This window comes from Mercenaria mercenaria, chromosome 10, assembly GCF_021730395.1.
Source record: "Mercenaria mercenaria strain notata chromosome 10, MADL_Memer_1, whole genome shotgun sequence".
Taxonomy (NCBI): domain Eukaryota; kingdom Metazoa; phylum Mollusca; class Bivalvia; order Venerida; family Veneridae; genus Mercenaria; species Mercenaria mercenaria.
The window spans coordinates 75533316-75559516 of NC_069370.1; the positions used below are offsets into that span (position 1 = coordinate 75533316).

At 36.9% G+C, this 26201-nt stretch overlaps 1 protein-coding gene across 1 annotated transcript in view; it reads left to right on the forward strand.

Moving 5' to 3' along the window:
- Positions 1–26201, forward strand: part of LOC123561091 (uncharacterized) — a 125691-nt gene that overhangs the window by 63475 nt on the left and 36015 nt on the right. Inside the window, exons 47-62 of the mRNA XM_053516991.1 lie at positions 2877–3260; positions 8533–8733; positions 9113–9361; positions 10020–10254; positions 10580–10752; positions 11491–11658; positions 12340–12459; positions 14284–14409; positions 14551–14682; positions 17384–17500; positions 18534–18785; positions 19115–19243; positions 19587–19712; positions 21081–21206; positions 21665–21793; positions 22508–22756. Coding sequence (XP_053372966.1) covers positions 2877–3260; positions 8533–8733; positions 9113–9361; positions 10020–10254; positions 10580–10752; positions 11491–11658; positions 12340–12459; positions 14284–14409; positions 14551–14682; positions 17384–17500; positions 18534–18785; positions 19115–19243; positions 19587–19712; positions 21081–21206; positions 21665–21793; positions 22508–22756 — 2916 coding nt within the window. The remainder of the gene's footprint in view (positions 1–2876; positions 3261–8532; positions 8734–9112; positions 9362–10019; positions 10255–10579; positions 10753–11490; positions 11659–12339; positions 12460–14283; positions 14410–14550; positions 14683–17383; positions 17501–18533; positions 18786–19114; positions 19244–19586; positions 19713–21080; positions 21207–21664; positions 21794–22507; positions 22757–26201) is intronic.

The following is a 26201-nucleotide window of genomic DNA, read 5'->3' on the forward strand; positions in this document are numbered from 1 at the left end:
AGAAGAGAAGAGACAATCATCTGACACTTGCTCTAACCCTTAACTCTATCAATTTTATAGTCACTGTCATCAATATTGGAGTGTATAAGTTTGTAATGTAATAAACAATAGTGTCACATTCGATCTACATTAAATTTAAAGTAAAAGTGTAATGGGTTATATCAAAGGGTTAATGTGTGGACACAATTCCATAAACAGTCTGGTGTGGTAATCTATCCGGTGTAACAGTCCAGTTTTTCCTCTTTCAGTTTTTTCTTCCTTGAAAAAATCCAACCAGTTGATTTCTTTCCTGCGGATAAAATCAACCGGTTGGTCCCCCCACGCCCACTCCTCCATCCCCCTCCTACATTTAGAACCTAAAAAGGGAGAAAATTAATCATTTGGTTTGTTCTCCGTCCGGATAGTTCCTAATCCCCCTCCTAGTTATCTTGTTCTTTCTCCCGCCTGGTTAATGCCCCCGCCCCAGACCCTTTGTTTTGTACACAAAAAGGAAAATTTGATAGCTGTAAACAAATCATCAGACAGACTGACCAATTGAGTTTGATGAACTAAGGGCAACATATTAGCGAGGAAAGAACCCAAAAGTCAGAGTTTTTCCTCTATACCGTCTTCCATTATTCAGGGATACGTAGATACATACACGCCATTGTATGGGGGTAAGGGTCATTTTCACCGTCTCTTATTCAGGTATGTAAAGACATATATACTAGGGGGCGGATGATTGAACCAACTTGTCAGTTTCCTCCTTCTTTCGCTGTTTATCTATGTAGATATATACATATGTGAGGAGGGGGTGGGGAGAGAATCATTTTGTCGATTTCTTCCTCCTTCAGCATCTAACATTCTGATATGCAGATATATAAACTAGGGAATGGAGTGGGGGAAGGACAGACTAGTCACTAGTCCGTTTCATCTTCTTTGCATTATTACTATTAAGGTATGTAGATGTGTTCAAATTAGGGGAGAAAAGACCAATTAGTCAATTAGTCAACATATGTTCTTTCCCTTTCAACATTTATTCATCATACAGATATATATATATAGAGAGAGAGAGAGAGAGAGAGAGAGAGAGAGAGAGAGAGAGAGAGATAAAAAAATACCAAGGTGGAAAGAAACAAACTGTTTCTCACAACTTCCCCATCTATTAATCAGGTATATTTTTCTTCCCTTTTGATATTTGTAGGAAAAATACCCAGGAGTGAAGATAACATATCGATTTTTATTCTGCCATATTTGTGTACAAAAACTAAAGGAAACAAGAGGACCATGATGGTCCTGAATCGCTCACCTATCCCCACATGACCCAGTGTTGAACTGAGTATGACTTCGTTATTTCTATTATTTGACATAGTGACCTAGTTTTTGAGCATATGTGACCTAGATATCATCAAGATAAAAAATTCTGACCAATTTTCATGAAGATCCATTGAAAAATATGACCTCTAGAGAGGTCACAAGGTTTTTCTATTATTTGACCTAATGACCTAGTTTTTGAAGGCACGTGACCCACTTTTAAACTTGACCTAGATATCATCAAGGTGAACAATCTCACCAATTTTCATGAAGATCTCGTGAAAAATTTGGCCTCTAGAGAGGTCACAAGGTTTTTCTATTTTTCGACCTACTGACCTAGTTTTTGACCGCACATGACCCAGTTACGAAGTTGACCTAGATATCATCAAGCTGAACATTCTCATTAATTTTCATGAAGATCCATTGAGAAATATGGCCTCTAGAGACATCACAAGGTTTTTCTATATTTAGACCTACTGACCTAGTTTTTGACCGCACGTAACCCAGTTTCGAAATTGACCTAGATATCATCAAGATGAACATTCTGACCAATTTTCATGAAGATCTCTTGAAAAATATGGCCTCTAAAGAGGTCACAAGGTTTTTCTATTTTTAGATCTACTGACCTAGTTATTGACCGCACGTGACCCAGTTTTAAACCTGACCTAGATATCATCAAGATGAACATTCTGACCAATTTTCATGAAGATCTCATGAAAAATATGGCCTCTAGAGAGGTCACAAAATTTTTCTATTTTTAGACCTACTGACCTAGTTTTTGACCGCACATGACCCAGTTTCGAACTTGATCTAGAGATCATCAAGGTGAACATTCTGACCAATATTCATGAAGATCTCTTGAAAAATATGGCCTCTAGAGAGGTCACAAGGTTTTTCTATTTTTAGATCTACTGACCTAGTTTTTGATCGCACGTAACCCAGTTTCGAACTTGACCTAGATATCATCAAGATAAACATTCTGACCAATTTTCATGAAGATCCATTGAGAAATATGGCCTCTAGAGAGGTCACAAGGTTTTTCTATTTTTAGACCTACTGACCTAGTTTTTGACCCCACGTAACCCAGTTTCGAACTTGATCTAGATATCATCAAGATGAACATTCTGACCAATTTTCATGAAGATCTCTTGAAAAATATGGCCTCTAGAGAGGTCACAAGGTTCTTCTATTTTTAGACCTACTGACCTAGTTTTTGAGGGCACGTGACCCAGTTTCGAACTTGACCTAGATATCATCAAGATGAACATTCTGACCAATTTTCATAAAGATCCCGCGAAAAATGTGACCTCTAGAGTGGTCACAAGCAAAAGTTTACGGACGGACGGACGCACGAACGGACGCACGGACGACGGACGCTGCGTGATCACAAAAGCTCACCTTGTCACTATGTGACAGGTGAGCTAAAAACTAAACAAGTGGGAGAAAAATCAACACTTTTTCTTCTCTTTTGTGTTTTTGTGAAAGGAAAACAAAATATCGGTTAAAAACGAATCAGGAGGAGAAAATCCCAAAAAGGTAGTTTTTCCACCATGTGTGTACAAAAACTTTATGTGTTATTACAGGTGGTGGTTTCGGAGACCCTCATATATCTACACTCGACGGCGTAACGTACACGTTCAATGGTTACGGGGAATATATACTGCTCCGTATAACATCAGCAGATTTTGAAATACAAAGTAGGACAGAAAGGGCCAAGAAATCTGACGGTTCAGATTCGGAGGCGACAATATTTACTGCGTTTGTTGTACAGTCATCAGACGCCTGGCTGCAAGCAGAACTCAACAACGAAAAAACAGGAATAAATTTATTTGTGGGTACTAACAAGACAGACTGGGCAGATTACACGGGGGAGTTTCAAAGCAAGGGAGATACCTTTACTTACGTTACTGATGCACTGAGTATGAGCCGGGATAATAATACCCTAGTGACAAGTTTTTCGGGGACAGGTACCACTAAAATATTCATTAATGTTAAAATTTTAAATATATTTCAGTATTCTGTACCTCATTTTATAGTACATGTAGTATGAATATAGCTTTTATAGTTGTGTTAATAATCTTACGAATACTTGTCCGCAACGGAGTGCAGTGTAAGCACATTCTATAACCCTGAGATTACGACACATTCACCTAGGCCAGCCATCCCCGTAAACTACACAATACGATGCATCCACAACCTCAATAAAGGATGCTTCAACACCCCCTACATAGAAGACCTGAAGATGGCTGACATTTCAACGGGTCTGAAATCTGCATACACTACACTATTACTAGTAAGTGGCTATCAATGTTGAGAACCTTTGTCTCATTTACTTGTTTATTTTTTTCTGTAATAGCCACAGACGACCGTCGAACAGGTGGTACTTTGCAACCTTTTTCTAAATAATCCCTTAAAGGGAGGTAATTCATCTGAAGTACAGAGAACGGCCGTACCACACCCCACTTGGAGGAAGTCATCATATACTATATGATGACGTAAAGTTCATTATGAACTGATAATTCCCACATTCATGTGTGGTACTTCGAATCCCACACTCGTTTCTGGTATATCCCGGACGAGCCCCCATTTTACGCATCTCAAAGCGTAACAGACTCCCTGACGCAGTTGCCAAAGATTGGTTTTAAACGCGTAAACGTGTATTTTACCGAAACTAATCTTATTGGGTTAGTGGACTTGCTGTGGCATGTGCGTGTTCGTTTGTACTGCTAGGCGCTCTGCCGTAATTGGTCTGGTATATTGTGGTGGTGATTTAGTTCGTATAAATTCTCTCTACTATATAATAATTTATAATGCGAACTTGTATCCTAGCGGATCTCACGTATGTGAAAGTCAACTGTTCTGAATATAATTATATCCCTTAATGCAAATTATCTATATATATATTCAATGTATCCTCGAGATCCAGTTAACTTTCAGAGAGAGAAAATATAGCTTCTCTGGTCCCAATCAGTTAAAAAGACTAAAATGTCACTGCTGATTTGTGGGACATGAAAACAGAGATTTAAGTATATATATGCAAAATGTTGAACCAGTACGAATGTGTAGTACAATTCGGGCTCGTATATAAAGCAGCACCGAAACTAATCTTATTGGGTTAGTGGACTTGCTGTGGCATGTGCGTGTTCGTTTGTACTGCTAGGCGCTCTACCGTAATTGGTCTGGTATATTGTGGTGGTGATTTAGTTCGTATAAATTCTCTCTACTATATAATAATTTATAATGCGAACTTGTATCCTAGCGGATCTCACGTATGGGAAAGTCAACTGTTCTGAATATAATTATATCCCTTAATGCAAATTATCTATATATATATTCAATGTATCCTCGAGATCCAGTTAACTTTCAGAGAGAGAAAATATAGCTTCTCTGGTCCCAATCAGTTAAAAAGACTAAAATGTCACTGCTGATTTGTGGGACATGAAAACAGAGATTTGAGTATATATATGCAAAATGTTGAACCAGTACGAATGTGTAGTACAATTCGGGCTCGTATATAAAGCAGCACCGAAACTAATCTTATTGGGTTAGTGGACTTGCTGTGGCATGCGCGTGTTCGTTTGTACTGCTAGGCGCTCTACCGTAATTGGTCTGGTATATTGTGGTGGTGATTTAGTTCGTATAAATTCTCTCTACTATATAATAATTTATAATGCGAACTTGTATCCTAGCGGATCTCACGTATGGGAAAGTCAACTGTTCTGAATATAATTATATCCCTTAATGCAAATTATCTAAATATATATTCAATGTATCCTCGAGATCCAGTTAATTTTCAGAGAGAGAAAATATAGCTTCTCTGGTCCCAATCAGTTAAAAAGACTTAAATGTCACTGCTGATTTGTGGGACATGAAAACAGAGATTTGAGTATATATATGCAAGATGTTGAACCAGTACGAATGTGTAGTACAATTCGGGCTCGTATATAAAGCAGCACCGAAAGTAATCTTATTGGGTGAGTGGACTTGCTGTGACATGTGCGTGTTCGTTTGTACTGCTAGGCGCTCTGCCGTAATTGGTCTGGTATATTGTGGTGGTGATTTAGTTCGTATAAATTCTCTCTACTATATATATATATATATATATATATATGTGTGGAATGAAAATTGTATCGTCTGAGACAGATTACATGAGACGTGTTTCTTTATCCGTTCAACAAGTACACGGTGGTTAACCTTTTCGGACTTTTTGGATAAAATCAGCGCGATATCTAAGGGCAGTTTCCTGTAGATTTTGATTATTAAGGACTGCAAATTTATGTAAAATAAAATCAACTAAACGAATTATATGCCTTATTTATTTATTCACATGCATACAATACATTGTAAAGCAGTTCAGTCATTTTACATATAACTGATGTAGATGTTTATATATTTTGAGCATATTGATGCTACCAAGTACTCCGCCCATCTGCAGTAACAATATGAGTACATTTTTATTTTACGAATGCCTTTGGATGTTTTTTCTTGTTTCTGACCTAGAGATACACGTGTTTAGTGTCCAACTCCTTTTTATCTCCAATGTAGACGAGATTTTTTATATAAATATGTATTAGAAAATCTTAATTCTGAACGTTGACACCCGACGCTTTTTGGTAAAGATGGTAAATTACTAAAGGTAGCCTACAGTTTGGTCGCCAATAACGGATCACTTTTTTAGCGATAACAATTTCATCTCACAAAAACTGTTTATCAAACGGCCTTCAAATATGCATTATTTTCCCCTTAATAAAACAAAATAAAAAAGGTTTTAAGATATTTCATTACAGTGTAGAAGTGTTGATTTGTAAGTCATCGGTGTTTTCTCCAATAGCGAATCATATTCACCAATACCGGATCACGTGCCTGTGTAGAGTTGGGATCATCTTAAAACCATAAAAAAATAACAGATATCAGCTGTTTCTTTTATTCTTTAATTGAAAAGATAGACATATGAAGAATCATACTTAAAATTTTCATGTTTCGCTGTTTTTAATAACAATACAATATGGAAATAACCTTAAAGAAACCATTTTTTTAGTCTAACCAATACTGTAATCTAATCCATTTTTTCCAGTTCCATTAAACCACCTGCTTTAATAATTTTAAGCAACTGACTGAGTTTGGCAAATTAAAGATCAATATATCTACTTTTTTGAAAATGTAGTTACATGGCAATACAAGCACCACCACCTCCCTTACCAGGAGCCGGCGAGTCTTGTACACCAGTTAACCGCTAGTGGCAACTTCATTAGAATTTGCTTTGAAAGCTACAACATCTTTGTAAGAGCAAATTATAAGTCATTACTTGGTAATACTGGTCTAGAATGGTTTACCTCTTAGTTGATGTAGGTTTAAAGTCACCTTATTTCGTCGAAAAGAAATGGGAGAGTCGTCTGCAAAATTTCACTTTCAAAGTGGGGCTTGATTTCTGTGTTGAGCAAATGCTTGGTCAAGCGGTTCATTGACCTTGATTGTGATGACGCAACAAAAGTAAATAAACATTTTGTATTCATAATTGTAAAACATTAATATTCATGACCACAAAGTTTCATTACCTTTAATAAACTTTTTAAAAAATATACAGAAAACAATTATCAAAAGTGATCCGCTATTGGGGAAGATCCGCTATTGGCGACCAAACTGTACCAATACTTGCTATAAATCTTAGAATATCTTTTTTTCTGATATGAAATGCAAATTTTTATGCTATTATTACGCCGTAGCCACACTGAGGCAAACCGAGGCAGTTGCCTCGATTAAAATTTGAGGAGCCAGAAAAAAGTAAAAAGTAGGCATATCACACTGAAAAATTCAGTTATAAAAGTTAAAAAGTAAATCAATATCATTAGGAATATGTCAGAATATCATTTGCCTCATGACATCATTGAGACAAGGTGAGGCAGAAATCCTAGCAATTCTTAGAGAAAATAAAACACCAGAGGCCACCATTTCATACCTGTGTCTTCAAAAATGTGTAGGGGGCCCCCTTAATCCCCTCCCCAACACAAACAGAGTCCCCTTCCCGAGCCTACCCCCCCCTCCCAACCCCCCGCCCATCTCGGACCATTAACCCATGGGTAATTGACCGATTACGGTAATTATCTTAGCAAATTTTTGACAGCGAGTCAATTTTAGCTGTGACCTGTCACCAAACGGGCAGTTCTATAGCTAAAAATACAAAAAGAAACCTAAACCTGCCTGAGAAAAGCGTTCCATTGTCGGTCCTAAGCCCGAGAAAAATGTAAGGGGTTTTATACGATACTGTATTCATTTGATCTGGGTGTGTTATAGGTCGGCTGATTTTCAAAATGTGTGCAATTCCAGATGAACTATCTCAAATATGTGACATGATATTTTTCAGGCCTATTGTTCTGTGCTACATTTTCTTAAATACTACTTATTCCACAATAAAAAGTTTATGTTAAAATTAGTTTAACCCCAAAAGTTAAAATGACCAGCGTAATACCTATATAAAATCAAAGAAAGTCCTTCGCCTGATCATAAATAGTCGGGGGCACTGATTTGATACAAAGGAAGTATCTCGTTCTTATCACGTAAATAATTCGAGAACACGAGGTAGATGGATGTTCCTTGCGTGAACATGTACCAATATTGTTCAAGCAAGAACACTGCGAACTTAAATGAGCGATCTAGGGACTTCTTCGACCACTTGTTGTATTCATTGTCACTACAGTTAGAATGTGCTTATGTTGTTTACTGACACAGAATGTTCTCATGTTGTTGACAGATACAGAATGCGCACATGTTCAGTGCAGATACAGAATGTGCTCATGTTGTTCATAGATACAGATTGCGCTCATCTTGTTTACAGATACATAATGCACTCATGTTGTTTACGAGTACATAATGTGCTCATATCGTTTACCGATATATAATGCGCTCATGTTGTTTACGAATACATAATGCGCTCATGTTGTTTACGTATGCTGAATGTGCTCATGTTATTTAGTGATACAGAAAATTATCAGATTGTTTACTGATACAGAATGTACTTAATATGTTGCTTAAAGCTGCAAAATTTACTCATGTACTTTATAGATACAGCCTTTACTCATGTTGTTTGCATATGCAAAATATGCTCATATTGTTATCTGATACAGAGTTCGCTTATGTTGTTAACAGAAATATATTATTCCCTTGTTATGTACAGAAACATAAATCTTTCATGTTGTTTGCAGATACAGTATGCTGTAAAGGTTTATTTGAATCGTGTTTCAGGTGTGGCCTTCAACGTCACTTTCAATGTCGGACTGTTGCAGATGAGCACAGGATTATTGAACACTTACAACAACAAGACTTCTGGGTTGTTGGGTAACTTTAATGGTGACGTCACTGATGATTACTTCCCGCGGTCAGCATCGTCTGCATTACCCAGTAATTCAACAGAAAGGATGATTTTCAACGATTTCGGACAAACTTGTAAGGACATAGACTTCGTGTATTGTAAACCTTTTGACACACACAAAAAACATGTAAAACAGTATCATTTTACAAACTTAAAAACTGGCTCTGTCGTATTCTTTTAAAAAATTCATTGCTTCAACGTATCAGCACATATTATTATATGGGTTTTTTCCGAGTATCTGATGTTCATTGTTTTTTTCTTTTTATTTTCCGCATAACTGTGAATATCAAATATTTCATTACCCTGCAGTACAGTAAAGCACGAATGTATATGATCTTAATTTACTTAGACGTCTATGTTTTGTAGGCTATATATTCATGTTGAATACAGATACAATATGTGTTCATGTTGTTTACTGTAGCGACCTTTGTTTTTTCTACTTTTTTATTTTAGGGATAACATCAGTAAATGAAAGCAATTTCAGATACGATAACGGCAAATCACACGCTGACTTCAATTTTCCTGATTTTGTGCCAAAGTTTTTAGATGAAGCGAACCAAACTATTGTTGATGAGGCGAAGTCTGTCTGTGGGGAAGGAAATAATCAGTGCATATTTGATTTTGTATTTACCGGAAATAAGGAACTGGCACAGACGACAACTTTAACTGAGGCCGAGGCTGCTGAAATTTCAGCCGAGGCTTGTACGTATCTATTGGTTTCAAACACTGCACATATTCTACTATACTGTTACAGTAGTTTAAATAACGAACAACGAAGTAAAGTAACTTATAATATCATTCAACATGTTAAGTTGTTCTCCCGGAGTTTTGCATGAGATGCTACTCAATAGGACCAGAGTTATTCTTAATTTAGTCAGAAATTGCTAAAGGACATAAATATTTGTGTCGCACGTATGTCAAAAAGTATTTGATATAGTCATCAAACAACAGAAAATCTTATTTAGCATGTCTGCTGTGGATTTGTGCATATGGGTTTTTGTTTGGGATTTCCGTGACTCAGTAAAACTAGAGATATAGGACTTTACTTGTTAAAAATACTATTCAGCATGTGAATTTGTGTACCTGGGGTTTTGGTTAAGATTTGACTTAGTACGACCAGAGTTATGGCCCTTGACTTAGTCATAGAGGGTCTAAAAGTTTGTGTCGCTTGTATGTTTAAAATGAATTTTTACTTGAATCCATAAAGATGCTATTCAGTGTATATGAAGTTGCCTTCTGGCGACCTATACTGTTTGTAAAACTCTCTATGGTGTGGTATCCGCGAGAGAATGTACTTCTTTAATAGATATAATCAATTACTTAGTAAGAGCTGTAATTTGATCTAAACTCTATCTTGTAGCTAATGAAGTTCCGGAATTAAGTGTGAGCAGTGGAACAACATTACAAGAAGGCGAGAACTACATTTATGTGACGGTAAACGAATCAGCAACCTTTACTGTCAATGGTACCGACGATGGTACATTAACGTACGAGTTTGTAAATAATTCCACAGATGCTGATTTTGGAACTCCAAATGATGATGGAACAGTCGACGTCAGTTTTGTAGTAACTAGCGCTAATCCGGTTTACCTTAGGTAAATACAGACATAGGTTAATAAATGAGCAGGTAAATGAATGCATTAATTAAAAAGAAAGAGCTATCTAACATCTAAGTGATTTGGGAATCTTACAAAACTTACGTGCATTAGGTGTTTTCTCTTATATTTTGATTAACTAGCACGTGATGCACATTTCACGACAGTTGCTGACAATGAAATTAGGCGAATATTATCCGATTTACAATAGCCTCTTCAGTGCAAAGGTCGCATAACATATATTTTACAGCAATTTCATTTGGACAACTTATGAAATATGATGATTGCTTGATGTGACCGCAACTTATTTTCTATTTCATTTCAGTATGACTGCCAAAGATGACAAGGGAGTTAACTCTCCTCCAGTTGATATAGTTATTGTCCTTTGTACTAACTGTAACTCACACGGTGTATGTAACAACAGTGTAATTAGAGATGATGAGAGGTCCACAGACAACTTTAAGTATGCCATGTGTGAATGTGAGCCATACTGGGAAGGTATGTTACGATAAACAAACATGTTAAGCATTAATAATTAAACATCTTATGTCTACTTTGGGTTTGTTTTTCTAAGTGTGTGATGGCTTTAAGATCATTGCAAAACATACGTCAGTTTCTAAACGTGCTTACATTTACCGTAACCAGTAAGATATATATAAAATTCATTCGAATGGAAACAAGTTTACAAATATTCCACGTGACTCTGCTTTAGAAAATATTTGGAATTGCACATACCGACAATCTGACTAAAGTACATCTCCTATTACGCTACGCATAGGATCTGACAACGAGCTATTGATAGCCTCGTTCTGACGACCCTTCCGCTAGCCAATCAAGAACTAACTTACAACATTATGCTAGCTTTAAAAAGCTTTGGTTTTTGATATCTACAATTTTTATGTCGAAAGATGTCAGATAGCCTGTTAGCTCAGTCGCCTACAAAGCAAGTGCCCTACCGACTGGGCACTTGCTTTGTAGGCGAGAGGTCCCGGGTTCGAGCCCTGGATTGACTGCAAATTTTTCTTACTCTTTGACATTCGAACAAGTTGTCTGATTGGTTCAAATAAAAATACATTTGTGAAAATATAAATAGCAATACTGGAAATCCAAAATATACAGAAGACGTATGTGAATGGGTCGTTTTCAGATCTTCGTTTAGAAGATCAAGTACTTTAGTCAGATTGACATACCGGTAGATCAAGCTTATCATACGGTGTAACAACAATGCATTTTTAGGTGCGGATTGCGAGTCAGATTTTGACGGATGTGATGCGAGCCCATGTTCAGTTGGCCGGAACTGTACGGACACGCTGGCTGATGAACACAAAGCCAACCCTAGCCTTAAACCTTACAGCTGCTCGTCGTGTCCTACCGGATACAAGGATGTCGATGGCAAATGTGAAGGTAATTTATACATTTAATCATGTCTGGGGATTAATTTATATAAAACACCTTAACATTTAGAGATTCCTGTATTTAGATGACACATTTTTTGAAATAAAGATAGCAATAAATAAACAAGTTGTGCAATTTGAGGAACTGTTGAATGGATTAGGATCAGATAAAAGCTTAAACTCCGTATGCTTAAAGGCGTACGCTAGAATTCCCTGTATATGAGATGGGCGAAAATTTTCCCAATAACAGAATTTCTTTAAACTTTGGATATTGAAGGACAATCATCTAAGAAACAAAAATATGCAATAAAAATCATAGGTCACCGGTATCGAAAAAAAGTTCTCTGCCCTTGAAAACGTCATTTTTGGAGGAAATGCCGTTTTCAAGGGCAGATAACTCTTTTTCGATACCGGTGACATATGATTTTATTGCATTTTTTGTTTCTTAGATGATTGTCCTTCAATATCCAAAGTTTGAAGAAATTGTTTTATTCGGAAAATGTTCGCACCAAATTCTAGCATACGTCCTTAAACTGAGATTCCAGTTAACGACGAACTTGTTTGCCCCAGAATACAAAAAAGGTAATAATGTACACAGAAATAAATGAAATTTTATTTAAGTTCATTTGACTAGAAATTATACAGATAACGTTTGACTTTTTTTCGAATTTAATATGAACTTCTATTACAGATGACAACGAGTGTAATATCACATCAGTTTGTTCCCAAGTTTGTATAAATACAGTTGGAAGCTACTCTTGTCAGTGCAACAATGGGTACAGGCTGGCGCAAGATGGAGCTACATGCAACGGTATGGAATTATGTACTTGTGGCACTGCAAAACGTCATAAAATTCCTATCTCTATATTATTTTGCGCATGGTTTCTGTTCACGGACCGTAATTTTCGGCCATTTCTATTAGAAAATAGTGCTGTGAAGAAATGCATTTGCATGTTTTTATTTTGATACGCCCGTTTTGGAAACATGGGAGATGTTATGTGATTGCGCGTGTGTCTGGTCGTCCGTCTGTCCTCCCGTCCGTCCGTCATAATTGGTGTCCGGAGCATAACTTCATAATCATTTAACCAACTTTAAACTTGGCTTAGATGTATACGTAGAGGACAATGAGACATCTGTTTGAACCGGCTCTGTACATCAAAGGTTAAGGTAAGAAATTGAGCAAAAATGTCAAAACTGTCAATTTGTGTCCAGAGCATAACTAAATAACCATTCAAGGTATTGACTTCAAACTAGGCGTGTAAGTAGGTAGCGATGAGTTGATGTGCAGAGCACATAAACCGGGTCTGTAAGTCAAAGGTCAAGGTCACAAATTGTGTTCAAACGTCCAAACTGTACGTCATAATTAGTGTTCGTAGCATACCTTATTAACCATTCAAGGTATTGACTACAAACTTGGGATGTGGGTAGGTGGTGATGGGACGATGTCCAAGCGCTTCAACAAGAGTGGCAGGTCAAAGTTCAGGGTCACAGCAAAATCAAATCTGCTCATCACAGCTCGTGTCTGGAGCATAACTTAAAAACTTTTAAAGGTATTTACGCGAAACTTGGAGCATGGATAGGTGGTGAGGCGATGTGCAGAGACTGCAAAATCTACATTACATCCCCCCACACACTGCCATTTTTCATTTAGTGTTTTGCCTTTAAGTTTCCTGCCACCACCACCGCACACACGCATCCTGCTTCCCCTCCCCCACACCTCCCACAAAAATAAATCTTTAGATTTTCCGTCCTCCTCTGATATAACCCTTCGGGCGTATATTGCCCCGCTTGTCGGAACTATTGTTTGATTATTTCTAATAAGAAGGTATACAAAAATAATCTGTCATTGGAAGTAGTTGTAGACGGAAATAACCGACTCTCTGGGTAACTGTTTTAAAGTAGCTCGACAGGGCATACCGCATAAACAGTTACAGTCTAGCCGGATATTTCCGTTCTCACCTGCAGCCAAAGAAATATTCTTATAATCGCAAATAAAATGTAACCAAAATGAAACTTTGAGTTCTAATTTTTTAAGTATGTCAAGTAAATTAAATTCTGAAAACGTTTCTGATATATTGATATTAAGAATAGAAACATATGTAAAGCTACAATCACACTGCCCCGGATGGGCTTGCGGATGAGTTCCAGATAGCACCAGTAACGCATCCGTAGAGCTCCTAACTCATTAGTAAGTCATCCGGTGTATCCGTTCCGAAATCGGGGACATCCGGGGGCAAGGGTGCAAAGTTATGAACATGCTCAAAATTTGCCACGGATAATATATCCGTATGGAATCCGTAATAAATCCGTTACAGTTCTAAAAAGTCCGTAACAGATCTTAAAAGTTCGTAACCATCCGGAAGACAATCACTGTGATGAAATAATACGAGCTATAACGGTTTTAATCCGGTTTTAATAAGATTAATTAAGGTTCTGTTACGATTGATTTAGAGGTTTTTAACGTAACAAATTCGCCAAACCCATTTTTGCCTTACACATCCGGAGCAATACGGCGATGGTAATCCGGAACTCATCCGCAAGCCCATCCGGGGCAGTGTGAGTCTAGCTTAAACAAATATCCTGTCAAATTATAACTGAAGCTGTAGACAAGTTTTACTTTTTTATTAAATATTAGATATCAACGAGTGTGAGGAGTCGACTAGTGGCTGTATCCAGGTGTGCACAAATACTGCCGGAAGTTATAACTGTTCCTGTTATGATGGGTTCACATATAACGCCACAAGCAAATCGTGTGACAAAGGTAAATCTTGTTTTACACATGTTATCTTTAACCTACAACATGAAAATTTGAGACATTCGTGTTCTTTAATTGCACTTGAGCTACCTTTCAAAAACGAAAGACAGTGTCAAAAGGTGTCATTATATTTATTTTTTCTTGAAGATCAAACTGGACCCACTGGTTGTGATGCGCTCGACTGTAACAGTGCTGCTGGTTGTACCCTCAATGAGACCAACTTACCGGTGTGTTTCTGTGACAGTGGTTACCAGATTCAAGCCAACAATACTTGTACAGGTATGTGGATGTTACAGATAATTGTCATCTTAACCAAGGTAAATCAGTTCGACTTTATTTGGATTCGACTGAAAACCGCGTAACAACATGGCATCTTTCGCCAAGTGAACACGAAATATACTGGTTCGAGTCGTAAATTCGGCTGGGTCGTAAATATTCGTCCACCCACTTTAAAGCTTTTTTGGAGCCAGATGCTTGAGAACGCATCTGAGTCATCACAAACGCTTGCGTTTATGGCAAGTCAATTGTCCTATAATTACGTGAACCCCGGTTCCCGATCGAAAAACTAGGATTAACGATCGATAAACTAGGTTTTTCGAACATAAAACTAGGTTTTTCAAATACAAACCTATTATATTTTCGAGCGAAAACGTAAGATATCGGGCGTAAACCACAGTTTACGCTCGTGAACCCAGGTTTACGTTCGATAAACTAGGTTTCTCGATTGAACTGTGAACTTCGGTCGTTATCCTAAGTTTACGAGCGTGAACCTATATTTACAAGCGTAAACCTGGGTTCACGTGCGTGAACCATGATTTACGAACGTGAACCTATGTTAACGACGGTAAACTTGGGTTTATGACCGTGAACATGTGTTTACGACCGTAAATATAGGTTCACGCTCGTGAACATAGGATAACGATCGAAATTCATAGTTCAATCGAAAAACCTAGTTTATCGAGCGTAAACCTGGATTCACGTTCGTAAACTATGGTTCCTGCTCGTAAACCCAAGTTCACGGTCCTAAACATAGGTTCTCGCTCGTAAACATAGGTTCACGTCCGTAAACTGTAGTTCACGGCAAGCCAATTTTCCAATAATTACGTTCTTGGTTGAAAAACTAGGATTATCGAATACTAACCTATATTTTCGAGCGAAAACGTAGGATAACGGGCGTAAACTTACGCTCTTGAACCCATGTTTACGTTCGATAAAGTAGGTTTTTCGATTGAGCAAGAACCTATGTTTACGGGCGTGAACCTGGGTTCACGAGCGTTAACCATAGTTTACGAACGTGAACCTATGTTTACGACCGAAAAGCATAGTTCTGTTCGAAAACTCCTAGTTTATCGAACGTAAACCTAGGTTTACGCTCGTATACACAAGTTCACGTTCGTAAACATAGGTTCACGTTCGTAAACATAGGTTCACGTCCGTAAACTATGGTTCACGGTCGTAAACATAGGTTCACGTTCGTAAGCTATGGTTCACGGCCGTAACCCCAGGTTCACACCCGAAATTCATAGTTGATTTTATAATCCTGATATATCGACCGTAAACCATGGTTTACGTTTGATAAACTAGGTGTATCGACTGAACTACGAATTTCGGTCGTTATCCTATGTTTACGCTCGTGAACCCCACTTCACGGTCGTAAACCATAGTTTACGAACGTGAACCTATGTTTACGACCGTGAACTAGGGTTTGCAAGCGTGAACCTGCGTTTACGAACGTGAACTATGGTTTAGGGCGTTATCCTATGTTTTCGCTCGAAAATATAGGTTAGTATTCGAAAAACCTGGTTTTACGTCCTAAAAACCTGGATTATCGATCGTTAATCTTAGTTTTTCGACCGTAAACCTAGGTTTACGTAATTATTGGACAATTGGCGTGCCATATGCGTTAGCAACAAAGTCGGCAAAAAACAACAAGTTGAGGTGAGTAGATAAAAGTTGTCCTTACTAATAAGCTTTGATAATGTGGCAGTTGAGTCCAATAAGTCCAGGGGTGTTCAAAGATAATCCGTCACAGATCTATAGTAAAGCAATTATTGGATTTACCTGTACTGGAAAATAAACAGTGTCGATTGTATTTAGGTCAACTGCCACATTATCAAAGTTTATTAGTACCTAAAGTGGTGTACTCTAAACATCAACTATTTTGCCTCGCGGGTCGCGTGACCTTATCGCACGCGCTTGATTATGCTGAGGCCCGGCAATGGTTAATTGATTTTTATAGTGTCAGAATGAAAGTGTGGTATCTAGATAAAAAGTCATTGAATATTTAATTCTGTTCTTTCTTGTTTTCGGAATGAATATTATTACACTATAATTTCATTCAAATCTGCGCGACATGCCTTAATCACAACCCTTTAAATAAAAACGTCCAAGTAACTTAACGTCGTACTACTAGCATAGATCTATGGAATACTCATTACGGGCCTCGATCTATAAATAACTCTACGTATGAGCAGATTAAGGCTTTTCTCTTGGTGGATATGCGTAAACAGTGACGTAAAAATTAAACTACGTCATGCCGGTGTGAGAAGGATGACAGCCGCTTTTTAAATCTCGGTTAGCAAATATTTCCCACGATGTATGTTATTTAAAAATGATTACATTTTGTTGAAAAAAGAACGATTTTGGTTGTAGTATCGATTTATTTCCAAGACAATGTTGAAAATATAACCAACTTTATGTTAAAGTGGCCGAATATTTACAACCTCTGGAAGGTAAAATGTGGAGACTAAACATGTCCGTTATTTTAAGCGCTGTTTTATTGTTTACCATACTGAAAACGGCCGTTAATGATAATCAATGGTGCTTGTATTAAAGCACATATGGTAGACATTTTGTACAAAGCTTTTGTATAAGGAAAGAAATATTTATGAAAAACCGCAAAAAAGAGTGGCCGAATTTACGACTCTAACCAGTATGTACTGATATCAGACATTTAATTTGCCTCTTTAATTGTTTCCAGACATAGACGAGTGTACTAGCGCAGTTTGTTCACAGACTTGCAGTAACACGGTGGGCAGTTACTCCTGTGGTTGCTTTACAGGATACTCACTGCTCAATGACAGGGTGTCTTGTGAACGTATGTCCTTTTGTACTATCTGTTCAGAATTGTTGATGAATAAAACTAAGCTTTCATGTAGTAAATAAGAGTGCATATTTCAAAAAGTAATGACAAAGAAAGTTGCAAAGCGAGTTAACCTGTACTTATATTAATTCATTTTTCATCCGCGAACCAAAACACATTCGATTGAAAATATGAATTACCATAGAACTCGATAATATATAGGCCTATACATATACATGTACTTGAACAAAATCAGTTAATTTTTATTTCTTCCCTGAATCCGTTCTGAAATAATAAAAAATGACAGAGTATATGTAATCTGATGAAGCTCAGCTTTTGCTTATTCATACATTCAGGTACCAGTGCTTTTTTGTGTCTACTTTATTGTTAAGGAGTAATTCTGATTATGTAGACTTCAAAAATACTGAATTTGAAATACCACAAGTCGAATACAGTGCATATGTACTGAAATCTATTAGACTGGTACGTAGCAGTAATGATGAATATTTGGATGAATCCACTCGTGTATAGTATAACTCGTGTATAATTTTTAGTAAGAAATTAATGTATTTTTACACGAATACACGAAAACACGAAAACTCGGCAAATAATGTATTTGTAGTGTTTTCGTGTCGGCGGGGCGAAAACACGAAAACTCGACAAATAAGGTATTTGTCGTGTTTTCGTGTCGGCGGGGCGAAAACACGACAGCACGACAAATAAAGGGTGCCATAACGACATATACATACCCGCCAACACGAAAACTCGACGAAAAAATATGTCGTGTTGGCGCCCTCTAAACGTCGTGTTTTCGTGTAAAATTTGTCGTGTTTTCGCCCCGCCAACACGAAAACACGAAAAATCAGCCATCATACGGGGTGACGTATGTGAACAGTGGCAGTCAATCAAGCCTTACGATCTCTAGAATGCTCCGCCCTTAAGGTCAATTGAGAGAAATTAGCTGTGTACAGTATATACACAGTGTTGCCTCATCTAGATTAAAAGCATTTAAAGTTCTTTTACTAACAGTTTTACATTTGTTTGATAGCATGTCCGTTTCCAAACTATGGTGAAAATTGTGACCTAACCTGTCAATGTGGGCGTGGCTCTTTGCGCTGTGACCCGGTACGTGGGTGTGTCTGTAAAGCGGGTTGGACGGGAACACATTGTGACACTGACGTCAATGAATGTCTGGTTCCCAATACGTGCAAAGACGTGAACAAAGTCTGCACGAACACAATTGGTTCCCATACATGTTCGTGTCGTTCAGGATACAGTTTGTCAAACAACAGCTGTGTTGGTAAGATAATTGAAATTTGTAAATGATTGCCAATGTATATTACATTGCCAACTTACCTCGAATAGTTTAGATTTTATCAACCGTAGAGACATATTTTCATGATACAAGAGGTTCGAAGAAAGTTTGCAAATTTAATTTAAAGAGATGTAATTTGAAAAAAACAACAAGAGTTAATAAGAGCGTTTTATAAGTTGATCAGTATTGAATTCTGTTTAGAATATTTAGCAATCAACTTTAGACGAGAGAAACAATGGTTTTATATGAATTTTATTCATAATTTCATTGATTTATTGCAAAATTAGACAAATATTAATTTACCATGTTCACAGACATAGATGAGTGCAATGATCCCGCCCTCAACACGTGCGAACAGGTGTGCACGAACACTGTGGGCGGATTCTCGTGCAGCTGTAATTCAGGATACAATATCAATACGAATGACACAACTAAATGTACAGGTAATAGTGTTCTTAACAACATATTGATTTTACTTAAGGGAAATTCTGCATTCACGAATAACACATTTCCTGTAGATACTGACTGTATATTGAGGTCAGTATCTGAAACTACTTCTGTATGCCCGTTTAATAGTTTCTTTACATCGTATAATATTGCCCCGGTAAAATGATACCATCTCACGAAAGACAATGATTTTATCTTCCATAGAATTTCAGTATGTTGTGTATGTTTTGCATTTTACATTGCACTAACATAGTATAATACTACAAAAACATGCGAATGTACAAAGACAATTTTACATTGTACTCCCGTGAGATAATACACACAATAAATACTCTGCAGATTATGACGAATGTTCGGCTGGAGTGTCCGGATGTGAACATATCTGTACTAATAAACCAGGAAGATACAATTGTGAATGCTATTTCGGATTTCTTCTAAACTCGGACAGAAAAACTTGCACTAAAGGTAGGTAAACCATGTAAAATGCTATTTATAATACAGAAATATTTTAAAGAAATCTATAAAAAGATCCTTTGGAAGCAAAGAATACAACCAAGAAGAATAATAGCAGACTCGGTTTGATTGAGTCTGTTCATGAGAGGTAATGAAATGTGCAACACCTCTCACCCTCTCACGCCCCCTAGCACCGGCTTAAGCGGAACTATATTACACATATGTTGCATGGACTCCATTATCCCAAAGGGCCAGAAAATATAACAACACTGAATACAAGTCGTTAAGTCGTTTCAGATGATTACAACTCTGAGTTAGATGCCACTATGTCAGTTTCAGCTTATCTTTCCCTTCACCACTCAAATACACATATACAAAAATGATCGTCACTAATATCGAGGACCTGACATTGAAAAAGATGGAATATATATCTTATATCAGTGCAATTAAAAACCAAAGTCAGATGTCACAAGCAAGAAAAAATATTCAGATACGAGTATTGATTTGTAGTCTTGTGGTCATGTATATATTCTTTTATTTTATGCTAACTAAAGAAATACTGTATTCTATCAGTTAAATAATTTTATATCTCATCACTCACACTGTGAAAATATGAAATTTATATTTTCACACTGTGAAAGATATAGCGCCGCCCCCTCATACATTGTGTATGAATTTTAAATTATTTGTTTAAAACAGGATGAAAATTGTAGTCGCACTTTGTTTTTATAGTATATTTCTCGATTCAAATTATTTTACTCAATGAGAATTTCATAACGTTATGCAGCAAAAAATAAAATGAAATGGAACTTTATGTCGTGTGCGTAGTTCTAACGTAACAACATGTCTAACGTCATGTCTGTTTACGCGCGTCTGTTTCCCGCGCTGAGATTAAAAATTATTGCAAAATGCACATCTCAACGTAATTGAGCATAAGATAAAAAGAAAATTTGTTTGTTTTTCGTGAATATGGAATATATTTCACCTCGAAGTGAGAAAATTTTCACATTTTCACTCGCGCTGCGCGCTTGTGAAAATATTCGAAATTTGCTCACTTCTCAGTGAGATATATTCCATTTATTCCATATTCACTCAAAACAAACAAATATCCTCTCCTTTTTTTATTTATTTTTTTTTTTGGTTGGTTTAACGTCATTTCAGCTATTGTGCGTAATGTGGCGACTTTCTAGCTTGTGATGACATGGGAAGACACCAGATGCCAATTTAGGTATTATTTTATCACAAGCGGTCTCCTGGGTAGAACCATCGACCTACCGCAAGTCAAGATTCTGAAAGAGTTCTACACCCCAAGCGAGTTTTAAAATACACAGCAGTGATGTAGATGACCATTATATTATTATGTATATTTTCTCGTTTTAGTGTCAGATCCATGTACACTGTTCCCGGACGTCAAATGTTCAGATATATGTCTGGTTGTCAACGAAACACCGCAATGTTCGTGTAATACAGGGTTCATTTTAGGAACAGATCAACAGACTTGTATCGGTAAGTCAAAATGATTCAGATTATTGTTGGAGATAATGGTGTTTTAATGGTGTTAGCGGAAGGCCTGTCGATCAATTAAGTCAAATAGTTAGAGAAAGTGTAATTTTAACGACACTCACAGTGAAACCATATAAAGACAAAAGCTTATCATTTATTAAATACGCAAGGCCTTTACCTGGCTTATCGTTTGATTTTCCTTTAAGGAATTGAACCACCATGGCGTTAGATATCATCTGAACGATGAACCGTGGTAAATCAGGTGATAAACCACAAAAATGCCTTGTACGTTTTTATTTTAATCTCGTCGGTCCTCGCGTCAACTGTTGTTTATCACTGTTGTTTTCCGTCTGTGTTTAGCTGAACAAATATAATACTAGAATTGGAAATGAAAATCCAATAATCAGTATCTGAATAATGATAAAATATTAAACATGCGTTTCATTATTTTATCTACTAAGATGTGAACGAATGTGACTCTGACCTCAACCTGTGTAGCGAGACAGACACGTGTGTGAACGAGGCTGGGGGCTACACTTGTTCTTGTAGTGCCGGGTACAAACTTGAAAATGACTTGAGAACATGCAAAGGTACGGATTTGTTGTAGTTACTTTACCTTGTCACACTGTATAATGGTATTTTTTAAGAATTCTTCAATTACGTAAGAAGATCGCTATTTCTTTTAAACTATTGTCCTAAAAATACATCATTATTGATAAATCGTCGTGTAACGCTTTGTAAACATTCTATGCTCTCACTCGTATTTTAAAGATTATAAGATTATTTCACTGGTTGTAGGTGCAGATGGGAATTAACGGTGTAGCCAGTATCGAGGCATGTCGAGTTACGGCGTAAACAGTTACCCGAGAGGCGGATATTCCCAACCGCACATACAGCCAATGTTGTAAAAAATAAAGTCAAACGATTGACTGTCTTTATACCACTTTTTGTTACAGTCGGGAAATCAACGTCCATAAACAGGAGAGACGCCATGACGTTTCAAAGACAGACAAATAACGATGATTAGTTCCATTCTTTAATCAGTTGCCGCGTAACGTTATATATTTCTCCTAAAATAATGGTTTTTTTTAATCGAGAAATATACTATAGGGAATAAAGAATATTTTTATCTAGTTTTATGTATTGAAATATAAATTACTGCATAAATGTAATTCGTTATACGTCGTTTAAGCACGAGAGTCATCTTAAATACCTTGTGTAAGATGGACATCGGAAACCAAAATATCGCGTGCAAGAAAGCACTTTAGTCAGTCTTATACAGTTAATTAAGTCTTTTCCTGCAGAATGCGATCCTTTCCACTATGGTTTGAACTGTGCAAGCGAATGTAACTGTGGTGTAGGTGCTACACGGTGTGATCATGTGACAGGCTGTGTTTGTGACGTCGGCTGGACCGGTGAAAAATGTGACACGGATAAAGATGAGTGTGCCAACTTCCCATGTACGGGTCAAAACGAGATTTGTACCAATACGCCAGGATCTTATACATGTACATGTGAGACAGGGTATAAGGAAAAAGATGGAATATGTCAAGGTATATGATAGAACTTAGATTTTTCCTATACATGTACAATAGCCATCTAGCTTTTCTATTTCATTTTGCGCGTAACACGGGCAAAGTCTGAAAATAGCAACAGATTGCAAAAGGAAACACATTTAGTGCCTAGTGGTCACATGTTGTTTTTTTATATATCAATCCTTTTTGTTACATTCAGATTTATCAATTGGAGTTGTCAGTGTACATTGAAAAGTTAAAAATATTGAAAATATTTTACACGGCAGTGATATACCATAGAAAGCAAGGATGCATCTTTTATGTAATGATACAGGCATACACACAAAAAGTCGCCTTTATTATCACCCGATGAAGTCGGAGGGTCATAGTTTTGGCGTTGTCCGTCCGTCTGGAGCCATATCTAGAAAGTGGTTGGGAATATTTAAATAAAACTTCATTTACATGTTTACCGCTATGAGGTTATGCGGTCCGTCAAGTTTCAGCCAGATTGCCCAAGTAACACCAGAGTTATGGCCCTTAGAAGTTTCTAGTGTTAACTATATAAGGCACTATAAATATGTCAATTTCTGCTTCGTAACTTTTAATATATTTGACCTAGAACTATGAAACTTCAACTGAATCTAGATCACCATAATGTGGTTGTGCACACACAATTTTGTCCGGATTTCTTTAGTAACTTCAGAGTTATTGCCCTTTAATTGTTCAAAAATGTGCATATTTGTACATAACAAACTTATCATTTGGTAGAATTTCATTTAAATTTCTTTCATTCTTTTCCATGAACATTTATTATAAACATGTGAAGTTGGTCAACCCCTTGCCTTGTTACACCAGTTACACCAGTTACAGTATACACCTGGTACGATATACACAAGGTAAAGTATACATCTGGTACAGTACAAACCAGGTACGGTAGACACAAGGTAAGGTATACATCAGATACAGTATAAACCAGGTACGATATACACCAGGTAAAGTATACATCAGATACAGTATAAACCAGGTACGATATACACAAGGTAAAGTATACATCTGGTACAGTATAAACCAGATACGATATACACAAGGTAAAGTATACACCTGGTACAGTATACACCATGTAAGTATTCACCAGATACAGTATACACCTGGTACGGTATAAACCAGGTACGGTGTACACCAGGTAAAGTATACACCAGATACAGTATACACCAAGTACAGTATACACCAGGTACAGTATACATCAGATACAGTATACACCTGGTACGATATACACCAGGTAAAGTGTACACCAGATACAGTATACACCAAGTACAGTATACACCAGGTACAGTATACATCAGATACAGTATACACCTGGTACGGTATACACCAGGTACAGTATACATCTGGTACAGTATAAACCAGGTACGGTGTACACCAGGTACAGTATACACCAGATACAGTATACACCTGGTACGGTATACACCAGGTACAGTATACATCTGGTACAGTATAAACCAGGTACAGTATACACCAGATACAGTATACACCAAGTACAGTATACACCAGGTACAGTATACACCAGATACAGTATACACCTGGTACGGTATACACCAGGTACAGTATACACCTGGTACGGTATACACCAAGTACAGTTGTAATCCAGGTATTGTATACATCAGTTACGGTATACACCAGGTGCAGTATGCGCCTTTACCCTTTTTTAATTGTATGTTGCCTACATTGACTTCGAGAACATTTTCAGTACTTAATAAAAACGCATTGTAAAATCAGCCATAAAAACACAAATATGGTAGAGAATGTGTAATTGTAGCTTCCATGACGAATTCTAGGTTTCAATATATTCCAGATAAAATTACTACCAAAATGTCAAATATAGATCTGTCATGTAATCTTAATGAAAGGTAAGGAAAGAAGAGCTACGAGAACGTGTTGAATCCGCCAGTACACGATACCATTTGAAAACCTGAAATTTCATGGGGACTACCAAATAAATCTGTCGGGCTACTAAATGTTTTCAGAGCGTGCCCGCCGTTCTACCTTAAAAGTCAATATCAAGTAGCCTGGAAATCAATGCTCCAGTCTTCGTAAGAAGCATGGTTTTGACAGGTCTCAGTAACATCTTTGTTTACCGAGCGATACTCGCCGCGGACATTAATTATCGTACCACCTACTGTATAAGATTTTAAGATTCATTGACATTTTTAAGGTATTTGAATTGTTACTTAAATTCATGGATAAAATTTTGTTATTGTTAACAGTTGCTGGTTTGTCTTTCTGTTACTTTTACTTACTGTAACATGAAATTGTTACCCTCTGACGTAACAGTTGTTACTTGCTAATTGCCAGTCAATGTACTTCCATATACTAGTAGCTTATTTGTATATTCCAATTATAATTGCACTCTATCGAACAATGATAATGAGAGATGAGAACATATGTGTACACCCATGCCACAATTTAATGAAAGTTAACACAAGACATCAGTAATAACCCTAGTTGTGCATGTTAGGTTCTTTTTAAAAAAAATCTGCACAATTAGGGAAATTTGTTTTTTATGGAATGCGGGTAGGGACATGCCACTTGCCAAATGCTAGTTGTCACTTGTCAGTTGCTAGAACTTTGCCACTTGCAAACTGGCAAGAAGAAAGTGGCAACTGGCATGTCCCTATCCGCATTCCAGATCCATACTGTTCAAAACAATATGCAAACCGTCTTATAAATTACGTCATTTTACCGCTACATATCAAAATGTACTTTCGTTCTTGCTAAAATCAAATCTTATCAAAACTTGAGAGGAAATACAATGGATCAGAGACAAATTTATTATAAGGAAATTTTGTGCTTACATCTAGTTTATGCTTTTAAGTTAAAACGCTTGCACAGCATTCAAAAACGACCCTTAATTAGCAAAAAAATGTCGGAAAGTTTATATCAGAAACTACACAGTATTTCGGACAAACGGATAATTGAATACACAGTCCAAAGAAGTGAGAGACGTTATTGACTCGCTTTTAGGCGATTTATAAAATGATTTTATAATAAGATTAATTGCAATTTGTACTGTAAGGAATTTGCAACTTTATAAAAGCTTACTGGCCATTATTTTTCTTATATTATCTTATATTATTATTATTTCAAAAGTAATGCAACTGATTATCACGCTGCCTTGCTTTTAACATAAAAAGCGTACAAGTATAACGAGAAATCCATTCTCTATACCTAGATTTACATGTGCACGTGCTGTATTGTCGCTAATACTTTGACAAAAGCAACAGATAATCATTGACTCAAAATGGTTGGCAAGAAAAGTGTAAAGGCAGCTGACATTTAAGGTTATATGAAAACTCAATGCAAGCTTGGCGTATCTGCGAAGGAGATTTTTGAGAAATTGTGTGATGTTCATGGCCAGAATGCAGTGTCGTATGTCACAGTCCCGCGGTGGGTTATGAAGTTTAAAAGCGGCGTTGACTCCTTTAAT